This window comes from Chrysochloris asiatica, unplaced genomic scaffold (genome assembly GCF_000296735.1).
Source record: "Chrysochloris asiatica unplaced genomic scaffold, ChrAsi1.0 scaffold00100, whole genome shotgun sequence".
Lineage (NCBI taxonomy): Eukaryota > Metazoa > Chordata > Mammalia > Afrosoricida > Chrysochloridae > Chrysochloris > Chrysochloris asiatica.
The window spans coordinates 3,016,370-3,029,386 of NW_006408618.1; the positions used below are offsets into that span (position 1 = coordinate 3,016,370).

At 37.4% G+C, this 13,017-nt stretch overlaps 1 protein-coding gene across 1 annotated transcript in view; it reads right to left on the bottom strand.

Moving 5' to 3' along the window:
* SLC9C2 (solute carrier family 9, member C2 (putative)) overlaps nucleotides 1-13,017 on the bottom strand; it is a 100,662-nt gene that overhangs the window by 22,704 nt on the left and 64,941 nt on the right. The window contains exons 14-19 of the mRNA XM_006867098.1: nucleotides 12,727-12,846; nucleotides 10,959-11,157; nucleotides 9,878-10,066; nucleotides 7,877-8,026; nucleotides 6,062-6,113; nucleotides 4,403-4,551 (exon numbers count right to left, since the gene is read on the bottom strand). Coding sequence (XP_006867160.1) covers nucleotides 4,403-4,551; nucleotides 6,062-6,113; nucleotides 7,877-8,026; nucleotides 9,878-10,066; nucleotides 10,959-11,157; nucleotides 12,727-12,846 — 859 coding nt within the window. The remainder of the gene's footprint in view (nucleotides 1-4,402; nucleotides 4,552-6,061; nucleotides 6,114-7,876; nucleotides 8,027-9,877; nucleotides 10,067-10,958; nucleotides 11,158-12,726; nucleotides 12,847-13,017) is intronic.

Here is a 13,017-nt window from a genome sequence, read left to right on the forward strand (position 1 = left end):
TGACTGAATGAAAGATTGAGGAAGAGCCCTTGGACTTTGGGGTTAGTGTTTTGTTCATTAAGTATCCCCAACCCATCTCAGAGCTATCTAACATGCACTTATGGAATTGAATTGAATATATTTTATAAGACTTTTATGACCTGAGATTGATAATTATATCTCTTTTGCTGAAATTAGGCAGTTAGAAGGCATTCAATAAGTACTTGCTAAAAGATTGATTCACTCATTAACTTTCTAAACAACTGGATAGGAAAAATTAAATCCCTTTTCTTAGGAGGACTATTATTAACATATTTAAATCAATAGGTATCAAGCATTCAGTTGAGTCTTACGCAACCTTCAAAGTGATAGATGAAAAAGTAGAATACAAAGTTACACACAGGTGGGGGCCTTCAAAAAGTTCATGGGAAAGTGAAACTGGAGGATAACGGGATTTTTTCACAAACTTTTGAAGCCCCCTTCATACAATGTGTGTAGAAGTGTAACTTAAAGAATACTCTGAAGTATCACTGTTCTCCCACAGAGACACTCTAAGGAAAAATATAGTTTGCAAGCCTGAATTATGGATATATGTATATATATTGTTGTTGTTAAGTGCCGTCGAGTCGATTCCAACCCATAGCAACCCTGTATAGGGTTTCTGAGGAGTAGCTGGTGAGCTTGAACCGCCTACCTTGCAGTTCAAATGGCTTTGCAGTCTGGCACATTAAGCCACAGCGCCACACCAGGACTCCTTTTATATATATAGATGTCTCCATTTAAGCCTTTGTCTTGGTGTTCTAGAGACTAAAGAGAGGATCAGAAAAGGGAACGCTGATCTGACCTCCATCCACTTTTCTTTCTAGAGCCATAAAGAGGTTGCTGTGTCCAGGGAATCCAGTGTCGGGTTACCCAACAAACAAGACAAGCACCGGTTTACTTGTACTTACTTACTAATCTGTAGTGAACAATTTCACTTTTTTTCAACACATCAGAAATTCTGCTTCTAGGTATAACTGTTTCTTTCCCAACCCTACAGCATCTTCCTACAGAATTAAAGGCTCTTTTCACATTCACACCTGACAGGGATGGAATATGGTGACACCTCTAAGTCTACTGCTGCCACCTTGCCAATCCATCTCATTGGGAGTCTTCCTCTTTTTCCCCAACCCTCCACTTTACTAAGTATGATGTCCTTCTCCAGGAACTAGTGCTTCCTGATAATAAGTCCAAAGTATGAGAGATGAAGTCTGGCCATCCTGGCTGCCAAGGAGTATTCTGGGTGTACTTCTTCCAACACAGATTTGTTTGCTCTTTTGGCAGTCCATGGTACTTTTAATATTCTCCTCCAACACCATAGCTCAAATGCATCAATTCTTCAATTGTTCAACTTTCACATGCATATGAGGTTATTAGAAATACCATGGCTTGGATCAGACACACCTTAGTCCTCAAACTGACATCTTTGCTCTTAAACACTTTGAAGAGGTCTTGTATAATAGATTTGCCTAATGTAATACGTTGTTTGATTTCATGACGGCAGCTTCCGTAAGTGTTGATGGTTGATTCAAGAAAAATGAAGTCTTTGACAACTTTAAGCTTTTCTCCATTTATATGGATGTTGTTTATTGGTCCAGTGCTGAAGATTTTTGTTTTCTTTATATTGAGGTACAAGTCAAACTGAAGGCTGTGGTATTCATCAGTAAGTATTTTAAGTCCTTTTCACTTTCAGCAAGCAAAGTTGTATCATCTGCATATTACAGGTTGTTAGTGAATCTTCCTTCAATCCTGGTGCCACATTTTTCTTCATATAACCCAGCTTCTAGGATTATTTGCTAAGCAATAAGTATGGTAAAAGAATATAGCCTTGTTTTGTTTGAACAACTGCCTCTTGGTCTATGTACAGAGTCCTCATAAGCACAATGAATTGTTATGGAATATTCATTCTGCACAATTTTGTCCATAGCTTGTCATGATCCATAGAATTGAAAGCCTTTGCATAGTCAATAAAGCACAGATAAACATATTTTTGGTAGTCTCTGCTTTCAGCCAAGATCCACGTCCTCTTCTGAATCTGTCTTGAACCTCTGAAAGTTCCCTGTCAATGTATGGTTACAGCCATTTTTAATTGTATGCAATATTAATGATATTGTCCAATATTTTCCACATTCTATTAAGTCACCTCTCTTTTGAATGGGAACAGATATGGATCCCTTCCAGTAAGTTAGCCAGGTACTTGTCTCCCAGATTTCTTGGCATAGATGAGTGCCTCCAGTGTCACATCAGTTTGTTGCAAGATTTCAATTTTTATTCCATCAATTCCCGGTGCCTTGTTCTTTGTCAATGCCTTCAATGTATCTTGGACTTCATCCTTCAGTATCATTAGCTCTTGATCATATGCTACCTCTTGAAATGGTTTGCCATGTTTCAGTATTCACTATTCTGGTGCTGACAGTGTTCCACTGCTATTCATAAAGTTTTCAGAGAGTAAATATTCGGAAGTAGTGTGTCTCTCCTTCTTCCCACTCTGTCTTTGTCTAGAAGCTCAGCTGAAACTTGTCCATTGTGGATGACTCTGCTGATATTTAAAATACCCATGGCATAGCTTCCAGAATCACAGCAACATGCCACCCACCACAGCATGACAAACCGACAGATGAATAGGGGTTGACAGATGATAGGGCGGATTAAAGTTTTGAGGTTTGTTTTTGTTTTTTCCCATCTTAACTTTCTAACATTTTTGCAAATAGTATAGTTATAATTTTTCAAAAGTCCATTTATTATTTAACTAATTGGAAATGTCTTTCCAGTTTCTCTCTTTTCAGATCCCAAGATCCCAACACATACACACAAGTGAATCCCATCACTGCCATGTTACTTTATCATTGATTGATTCCCACCTCCCAAAGGAATTACAGTAGCATAGTGGGTTACAAGGCTGTTAACTTAAAGATCTGAAGTTCAAGCCCTCCATCTGCTCCCTGGAAAAAAGATGAGGCTTTTTCGTAAAGACGTACAGCCTCAGAAACCCTATACAGGGTTGCCATACTCAACTCCATGGCACATAGCCACCAACACCACCACCCCAGTTGGTGGGGTAATTCAAACCCACCAAGCTGCTCCTCGGAAACCCTAGACAGGTTCATTATGAGTCAGAACCTACTCGATGGCACTTAACAATAACAGTAAATACAAGTTAGGCTGTGAGTGCAGTGAGATACTGCTGCCTTTGGCACATCTTCCCGGTAGGTATTGCTTCTCTAATAAACCTCTTTTACACACATTTCATAACTTTCTAGTCTTCTGTAGCCAACCAGGTAACATCGAAACCAGCTCGACAGCACTTAACAACAACAGTTGGCAGGACTGGGTAGTACACATTCCAGTACATAGTCTTTTCCCAGAGCAGACAAATCTAGTTGGTCTGTAGAGGGAGCCAAAGAAAGAGAATCTTTAAAGATTTTCAGATCTAGTTCAAGTCCCTTCCTGAGATTTAGCCACATGGCCTGCTATACTTTGTGTCTTTATAATAAATCTAACCCATTATTCATTAAACCAAGCTCAAGTTGGTTTCTGTTACAACAATATAGTTTTGGCTGGACCCAAACTCAACCAACACACTGCCATCAAGTTGATTCTGACTCACAGGGACCCTAGACAGAGTTTCTGAGAATGTAAATCTTTATGGATTAGAAAGGCTCATCTTTCTACTGAGAAGCAGCTGGTAGATTTGAACTACTGACCTTTCAGTTAGAAGCCCAATACATGACCCACTATGCTACCACGGTTGTTGTTGTTTTAAGTTTTTATTGTGAATTGTGAGATAGTTTACATGGAAAAACATCAGTTTTACATTCATCCTATTTTATTTTGTTTTATTGCAATGATTACAATCCCCTCCATGCATCATCATTCAACAGTATTTCCTTCTATTCCCTCTGGGGTTTTTTTTGTATGTACACAAAAACACTCAGGAATATATAATCATTTAAACAGCCAAAGGGCACATTCTGCAAGCCTGCTTCTTGGCCACCTGCACACAGCCTTTCTCTTCCCTTGAGTCTAGAGTCCTCAGCTGCTCTCTCTCTCCATGTCCTCATCTCTGCTTCTATCTCTGGTGTTGCTGGTTCTCTGGATAGGGTTCCACATTTTGCTCCTGCTCACCTCCCTTGATGGTCCTAGGGTCCTCTTTTCCACTACCAGTGCTGCTTCATAGAGTGCACCAGGTAGTAATGAAAACTTACATAGGCATTAACAAAAACTGCAAGAAGTTACAGGGTTTAACACCTAAGGTTAATCACACTTTCTCTAATACTCTTCCTTCCTTAAGCCTGCTAAGGTATCAATATAGGCTGGGCACTCAGCTGATGGAATCAAGGGATTGGATTACAGGTATAACAAGAGAGGGAAATTGCTTTATTACCGTATTCATCTCGATACCTTCCTGTTTATCAATAATACCTCTTGACCAAAGGAAGATGAGGTTTTCCTGAGCTTTACAAATCACATTCTGGATTGCCTGCTTAGACTTCAAAGCAATGACAACATCACGCCCCTCATGCTCTATGAGTCCTGAAGCAAATAAAGCCATTAGTAAGCAACTGGTGCAATAACCGTAGTATTTGTATAATAGTTTTTAATTTCCAAAGTATATACACAAGCACCATTTTATTCTGGTTTCACATAAAATCTATGAGACCAGCAAATTGACAAATTATTTTCATCTCCTTTTTATGGATGAGAAAGTTGTTAACTGACTTTGCCTAACAGAGAGCTGGTCATCACTCTCTGCTTTACCTCCATGGTGTCTCCTATATCTCCCCATTATGGTGATCCTTTTATAGAACGGAATCAAGAAAACTACAGTATTCCAACTGACCTAAAATGCAATCTAAGGCAATAGTTCCTATGCCCCTAATCTTTAAAATTATAGAAATAAAATTGTGCCCAAATGTAAGTGGCACCAATGGGACCTGGATTTTCGGAGGCAATGATCAAATATTTTGACCTGTTGTCTTTAAAAATGATACTTGCACTAATTAGAGCATGTGATTCCCATTTAGATTTGGGAAGTATGATTCCCATAAATCAAGATGGGAGTTTATGTGGTTATTGTAATACCAAATGATTTTATAGTCTTAAGTTTATAATAACTTCCATTTATTGAGAGTCCAAGCTGTACCAGGCTCTTTACCATATACCAGTAAATACTGTTATTGCACTGAGAGCCCGGCTCACAAACCTTTTATAAGAAAATCAAACTCAAGAAGCTCTACACTAAAGGCCTAGGTGCTTTATTCTGTGTGCTTGGAGTAAAGCAAGTACTCAAGTCAAGAATGACTGTAAGAGGCTCAAGAAATGACATCTCTCGCAACCCCACATCCCTGAGTATCCTTGAAAACTAGAAACAAAACAAGAAGACGTTTGTCAAAGATATTTTCATGTTCTTTTCTTGCAACTTTAAGGCACCAGTCCTTACCACCTTATTATATAAACCTTCCATATTGTTCCCCATTTTTCCTTCCTCTGTGCTCTAGTAGCAACTAAGAGGGTGCCTAACTTTCTGCAATTATCTATTATAATTTTATTATAATTATAATTGTTATTATAATAGATAATTGCAGAAAGTTAGGCACCCTCTTAGTTGGTATGTTATACCTTCCCCCAGATTCTATGCTGTGTAAGGTCTGGGTGTATTCATCCTTGCATTCTGATCCCTAGCCCATCATATGTATATAATAAATGCTTATTGGATGAAAAAAAATGAGTGAAAGCAAATCAAAGAATGAAGTTACCTTCCTCTGGTTAAATGATAGGATAACAAGATGTGACTTGAGGACCTCTGATGGCATAGTAGGTTAAGTATTGGGCTACTGACCTCAGGGTTGGCAGTTCAAGACCACCAGCCACTTAGCTGGAGAAAGACAAGGTTGTCTGTTCCCATAAAGATTTACAATCTTGTAAACCCTACAGAGCAGTTCTACTCTGCCCTATCTGTTAGCTCTGGGTTGAAATTGACTCGATGGCAGTGACTGTGGTTTGGGTTCTGGCTTTGAGGATATCAGATACTTAAAATACTTACCCAGTTCTTTTACAGCATTTCGCTTGTTGGTTTCCAAGATAACATATAATTTCTGTAAACAATTAAAAAAATCTCATTCATTTCCTATTACACTAGGTGTGTGCGTTTTTTTGTTCTGTTTTGTTTTGTTTTTTTACTGTGAGAAAAAAGAAATATGGTAGAGGCAATTTCATTTTGTTTATGATTTTGGCTGGCATGGTTACTGTACCTAATACTTCTCAGAATAGACTAGTGTGTGATGTACTGTTCAAGAAGGAGTGCTCTCACAGACAGAGACCACTTAGCCAGCCAAGCAGGAGCACTGAAGCAAGCAACTGATGAGAAAACATGATGTCAAGTCATTCAGACTTCCTACAGAGAACTTCTATAACTGAAGAAATAGTTTCATTGCAGGCCTAACCAATCTCTGTTCAGTCATACAAGACATCTTTGTAGAAAATCCTACCCCACCTAAGGGCCTGTTCCTCATGTGACTTTCTCTCCAGCTCTGAGTCTTTCTAGAGCCTGCATTTGGCCACACCAACCTGCAGGGGACCAAAAACCTGGATTGTCAGATGCAAATGGATGAAATCCTGCACCCAAATAGCATATGGCTTAGTTCTAGTGATTAACACAGTGCTTGCAACAATGTTCTCAGGCATAGAAACGATTGTGAGGAAGTTTCAGGACCAGGCAGTGTTTCTTTCTGTTGTACATAAGGGTTGCTATGAGTGGTAACTGACTGGACAGCACCTAATAGTGACAGTGCTAGTGATAGGGAACAAAAGCTTTGTTAGCTAAAGTTACAGCAGTTTAATAATCTTCTCAGAAAGTTCTTTGATTCAGGAATAGCCCATGAAATAAACCAATCACTCTGAACAGAAAATGTTGGTATAGAATGTTTATTAAATTGCTTTTTCTCACTTATTAACATTGAATAACTATTTGGATGATGACAAATTACTAACCAACCTGTCTGTGGTCTCAACATACTGTGATCCAAACCTGCTTAGATAGGAGCACAGATAGCAGGTAATCCCTCCCTCATACAAAACCAGACTAAGAGCAACACTGTAAGACTCTGGTAAGCTGGTACTGCCAGGAGAGTCTAGGAATTGACCCTGGTGACCAAGTGTACAAACTTGATGGCCTCTTACATAGATGTGGCGGCTCCAAATGTGAGCTGCCATCAGCCAGTTTCTTGAACCACATCACTTTCAAAATAAACACCAGTCTGATATCTTAACACATTACCAAACAGGCATTTAAATCTTCACGGAGGCCTCCTAAAAAAATTCCCAAAGGGGATTCATTTAATCCCTTTCACATCAGATCAATTGTGCCCAAATCTCTGTTGTTGTTGTTAGATGCCATTGAGTTGCTATCAATTCATAGCGACCCTATGCACAACAGAATGAAACACTGCCCTGTCCTGGGCCAACCTCAAATCTCTGTGACTTCCCCTAAGCTTCTCAGACCAGCTTGTTTCAGTTTAGTGATAATAACAGATGACATGCAAAGAGTCCAGACTGTTCTCTTTCTTGCAGGCCCTCTTATAACATAATGAATCTCATATAACAACTGAATCTCCTTCAACAGTTAGAATGTATCTAGTAGAAGTGTTCTTAAAAGAAATTAATTTAAAAAATTTAAAAAAGATTCACAGCCTTAGAAACCCTATATTTTAATGAATTAACAAAACACATGCTTTCAGATGCTGTTCTTAACACCTAAAAAATTCCTCTTAAAATGAAATTTATGAATTTAAGAAATGAATATGTATTAAGTGATTCTTCCCCACCCCCACCCCTCAAATGACCAATGCTGGTTTCTCACCTTATATATTGATTCTCGGCTAGAAATTTGTTTAATTAATAGTTTGGTATCCTCTTGACTTTTGACATAGCCTTTTGTAATACTATACATTAGGCTAAGGCGTTTTTTAATGAGCACATCTACAATATTTAGCAAGAACGGTATTATTACCTGGAATAATGGGAAGGGGAAAAGAAACAACAACGTGTAAATTAGAAGAAAGGAAGCAAAGGTTCTAAAAGTGTGGCTTCCCACACTTTGACTAATAATAAGGGCTCAGTATCCTTTTAGGAGAGAATGTGTATAAGCACTCAGATTTATTTTCTACAACACAGTTTCTGTACATGTAGGATTTTATCCATCCACTTCTCATCTCAGTATCTCAGCAGTAAAAGTTGGACAATAGGGAAGCCACTTCCTTGTGTCTTGTTTGTTATAAATAAATTATAATAATCTTCCCTGACTGAGAAAACTCATGTGTGCATTTGTTATGGTTGCTAAGTGCCACGGAGTCAGTTCGGACTAACAGTGGCCCTGTATAGAGTTTCCAAGGAGTTGCTGGTGGGTTTGAACCACCACCTCGCAGCTAGAAGTCCAGTGTTCATATTACAGCATCACAAATGATATTAATAAATATTTTCTTTAGGACAGTATGTTTTCTGAAAACAAATAGAAAAATAAGATATTTTCATTGGGATGACATCAGGGTAATAGAAGGCCGGTCAGCTTTAGCCCCACAGCTTTACATAAACTTGTCTCTGAGTCACTCTGCTTTAAATGGCACCAAGATTTTCATTTATTCACTCAACAAATAAGTACTAAGTACTTACCATATGCTGGACTCCTGGTATGGATAAGCCCTGGACTAGGAACCACCCACCAGCTCTAGGGCACTTAACAACAATATGCCAAGTAGGAGTCCCGTGGTGGTGCAAACTGCTTAACTGCCTGGGGCAGCTACTAAGAGTCTGGGTGTGGAGTAAAAGGATAAGCACTCAACCTCAAGGTCAGTTTGAACTGCAAGGTTGGTGGTTCAAATGCACCAGCCACTCCTTGAAAACCCTATACAGGGTCACTTTGCAACGACACACACCACCACAAGAGGAACCTAGGAAGTGTGGAGAAGCTCAAAAGAATGAGGTGTTTGTCACAGGAGAGACTTCTGCCAAAGATGCAGGCCAGACTCCTTTTTTGCCCCCTGTTTAGTGCTTATTCAGAACTGACTTTCAAAAGTATACCACAGGAAGTCTGTAGGCCCCTTCTTCCTTCCTCCCCCTTCTTCTCACAGCATGCTCCCAGGAAAAGCATTCATTCAGGCTGGTCCTAGAAACATCCATAGAGTAAGTTCCTAAATGCCTCAAACGTAAAGATTAGCAAGATCATGTTTAAGAAGTCTCCCCATTACCTTGTGTCTGTTGAAGCATGATTTTGTAAATGTCAACCAATAAGAGTTTTCTACTTGTAAGTTCCTGGATCCCCTGTATTTAAGCTCTGTGAATAATTGCAGTACTTGCACTACAGTACTTTGGTAAGTCCTCATGAAGGGCTGCCCAATTCTTGATTGTTTTGCTCCTTCAGTAAATTCTTTCATTTTTACAGAAGCACCACCTTGTCTAAGGTACTTCTAGAAAATCAGCCATTGAAAACTCTGTGGAGCACAGTTCTAATGCAAATGGGGTCTCCATGAACTTTAGGTTATATCAAGGACCAAAGCAAAGATGGGGAAAAGAAAAGTGGAGAAGTGCAAGAAGATTAGGAAGAGGGGTGGGAAGCTGGGGGTGTGGAGGGCAAGCTGTCATTCTTTCATTTTATTGAGGGTGGTCAGGGAAAGAAAGCTTCAATGAGAAGGTGAAGTTTGAATAAAACTAGAAGGAAATGAAAGAATGAACCAAGCTGACTGATATTTTTGGGGAGAATGTTTCAGGAAAACAAACAGCGTCTTTTCTCATGTCTTTCAAAACAATGAGGATTCTCAACTCACATAAAGAATGTAGGAAAAAAATCTTTAATGTTAAATCTTACCTTGATGATAGGAAGAAATCTAATAACTCTGAAATATCCTATTAATACTGTGATCTGAATAAGAGTTATGTTTTCTGGTCTCAATTTGACAGAGTATATACAAAAGATATCAACAAGTCCTATAATCATGATAAAAAACTCCAAGATATTCCAACACTGTTGAAAGTATGTCCTTTTCATGATTATCATCTGTTTAGGGTATTGAAATCCAACAGAATACATGTCATTTCATGAAACCTATACATTGTATGTGTGGGGGTGAGGGGGAACTGGGAGGGTACATCTTAAAAGTTAATAGTCAAGTCCTCAACTACAAATTATACCCCGAAAGTTTAGCTGAAGTTATTTATTTAGAATTTAAAAGCAATATTTTTAACCCTCAATAGCAAAAGTTATATTTTGACTCATAATATATAATCTATAGTGAAGCTGGATTAGCAAAAATAAGCAGTGAAAAATCACATGAAACAGGGTTATTGCAATACTATTGTTGTCGTTGTTTTATGTGCTATGGAGTCGGTTCAGGCACAATGAAATAAAGTGTAAAAATAGTAATAATGATAAGTCATCTGTGAAGCACTAACACAAAGTGGTTCTCTTATTATATCTTAATGTTGTTGTTAAATGCCTTCAAGTCAGTTCCAAGTCAGAGTGGCTGGTGAATTTGAAGCACCAACCTTGCGGTCCAGTGCTTTATCCAACAGTCCTACACCAGGACTCCATATTAGAATGAGGACCTAGTAAACCAATCGGCTTTTATTGACTCGTTTGTTTATTTCTTCATTCCAGAAAGTATTTGAAGGAATCATGTCTGGATTCCAGTTTACTTGATCCTTGAGAGTCTCTGTATGCTTTTCTTACTTGATGTCCTAAACGGTGTCTTATATGCTGAGGATAATTTTACTGATTTAAATATTAAACAGATTCAGAAAATTCAGGAAGAAAATGAACAATTCCAGGATCCCATCAGCTATTTAGAAAATGACTTTTGGTATTAGATTATTTCAATAATATCACAAAAAGGGATCTAAAATATCTGAATTCTTCTATTTATTGACTATCTTTCCATTTTAAACAGTACCTTTAATACTGCCCGTATTACATGGAAAAGCATAAAATAGTAGTTTATTGTTAGGAGTGCTGACACATTTAACTCTCTTGCCATTGGCCATAGATGCACTATCATAGGATAAATATATATTAATGTCATAATATGTTCAGTATATTCAAATTCTTCTGAAAAGACAATGTGATATATAATAAGCAAAACTTTATTATTCCTGCAAAAAAAAGAAAAAGATGATATCAAATAAGATGTCAGGTCACTTAAAAGTATAACAGTTAAGACCTAGAGTTCAACGTTTATTTAAACAATAGTCAAATTATTAGCATTAATTTGAAGAAGTGAATAAATAATATAAAATAATACATGATCTAAAATCACAAGCAGTTTCTAGACATAAAAATCATATTGGGGAAAGATAAAAATATGACTCTTGCTAATCTATATTAGGGATGCTGTTAAGGTTTGAATTATGTCCACCCAAAATATGCAACCATGAATGTAGTTCTGCTAAGAAAGACTTTTCTTTTATTATGTTAAGAGCCCACATCAGAGTAGAGTGGGTCCTAAACGTAATCACTTTTGAGTTATATAAAGAGCAGAATAAACAATGTATAGACACACAGGGAGAGAAAGGAATGTAAGGAACTTTCAGGGCTGTCAGCAAAGATGGTCTCTCCCCTAAAGCTGATGCCCCTGATTTTGGATGTCTAGCCTTCAGAACTGTGAGACAATAAATTCCTGTCTTTCAAGCTACCCACCATCGTATATTTTATTTTAGCAGCACACTAGGGACCTAAGACAAGTGAAGAACATCATTTTTTTTAACAAGGTTACAGTTCATAGAAAAAACTGCAAGCATTCATATAGCAAAAGCAATAAACAAGATAAATTTAGAGAAAAATGGATTACACACACATCAGGATGTTTTAAAATTAAGAATATATAGAAACACAAAGACTACCAATAATTACCATGATATATTTCATTTTAAACATTTCAAGCCATCTAAAGTAGAGTCTAAGAAGAAGAGATTACCTGGATACATGTTATATTTCTTTTTTAAACCTCTTTCTTAAATGGAAGAAAGTCAACAAATGAACAGAATTTGTTATGAAAAATATGGTAATACCTACTTAAAAATTGTAGCATTAACATTGCTGTGACTGTCTTCTTGCTTTGACATCTTCAACTGATGAAGAACTTGGGTTTTGTGAAGTTTACAACTTATATAACGGACCTTCAAAAAATTATTGGAAAAATTCTAATATCTTTTAATTCAATGTTTCCACCAACTTTTTGAAGCCCTTTCATACAGCAAAACAAAGGGTGTACCCAAGCTAAGTAGAATCTGTCTATATCTTGTGATACGTCAGAAAATTGGCAGAAAGCCATGTTGTGTTTTTGACTAATCATAGATACTAACAGAAGCACCCTATGGCACAGATGAAATTTAACTGAAAGCTAGATCTGCATTGTGTTTTTTATATTTAGAATTATAAGTAAGCAGCCCAATATGCAATATTACTTGAAGACACAGCCATATCAGTTTGAAAGATCCAAATGTCTTTTTCTATCTTTTCCTGCCCACCCTCTGATACAGGTCACAATGAGTTACTAAAACAGAAAGGAGAAGGAGAAACGAACACTCTGTTCATTCGTCACATAACAAGCAAGAGTTGACTCTGCCATTAGTAAGTTATTTGTTTGCTTTTTAATAAGAAAAGTAAAGGTGAACTATTTTGACAATTTGACAGTATTTTCAAGTATATTGCAATATACTTACCCCAGTGGACTATAATACGTTTTTTTTTTACGATATTCCAAGAAAGTTAAGATGCTTCTAAATTTCATAAGCCAACTTCTAGCTCTTACATAAGTTGAAACATCATCAATAGTCATGAATCTAGCAAAAGAAACACAAATTTGTTATAATAAATATATGTGGAGAGAAAGAGAGTCCTGGTATGATGCTGAGCCTTTACAAGGTTGCTCTGAATCAGAACTGACTTGAAGGTACTTAACAACCAACAACTATATATATGTTGTTGTTGTTAAGTGCCATCGAGTCGGGTCC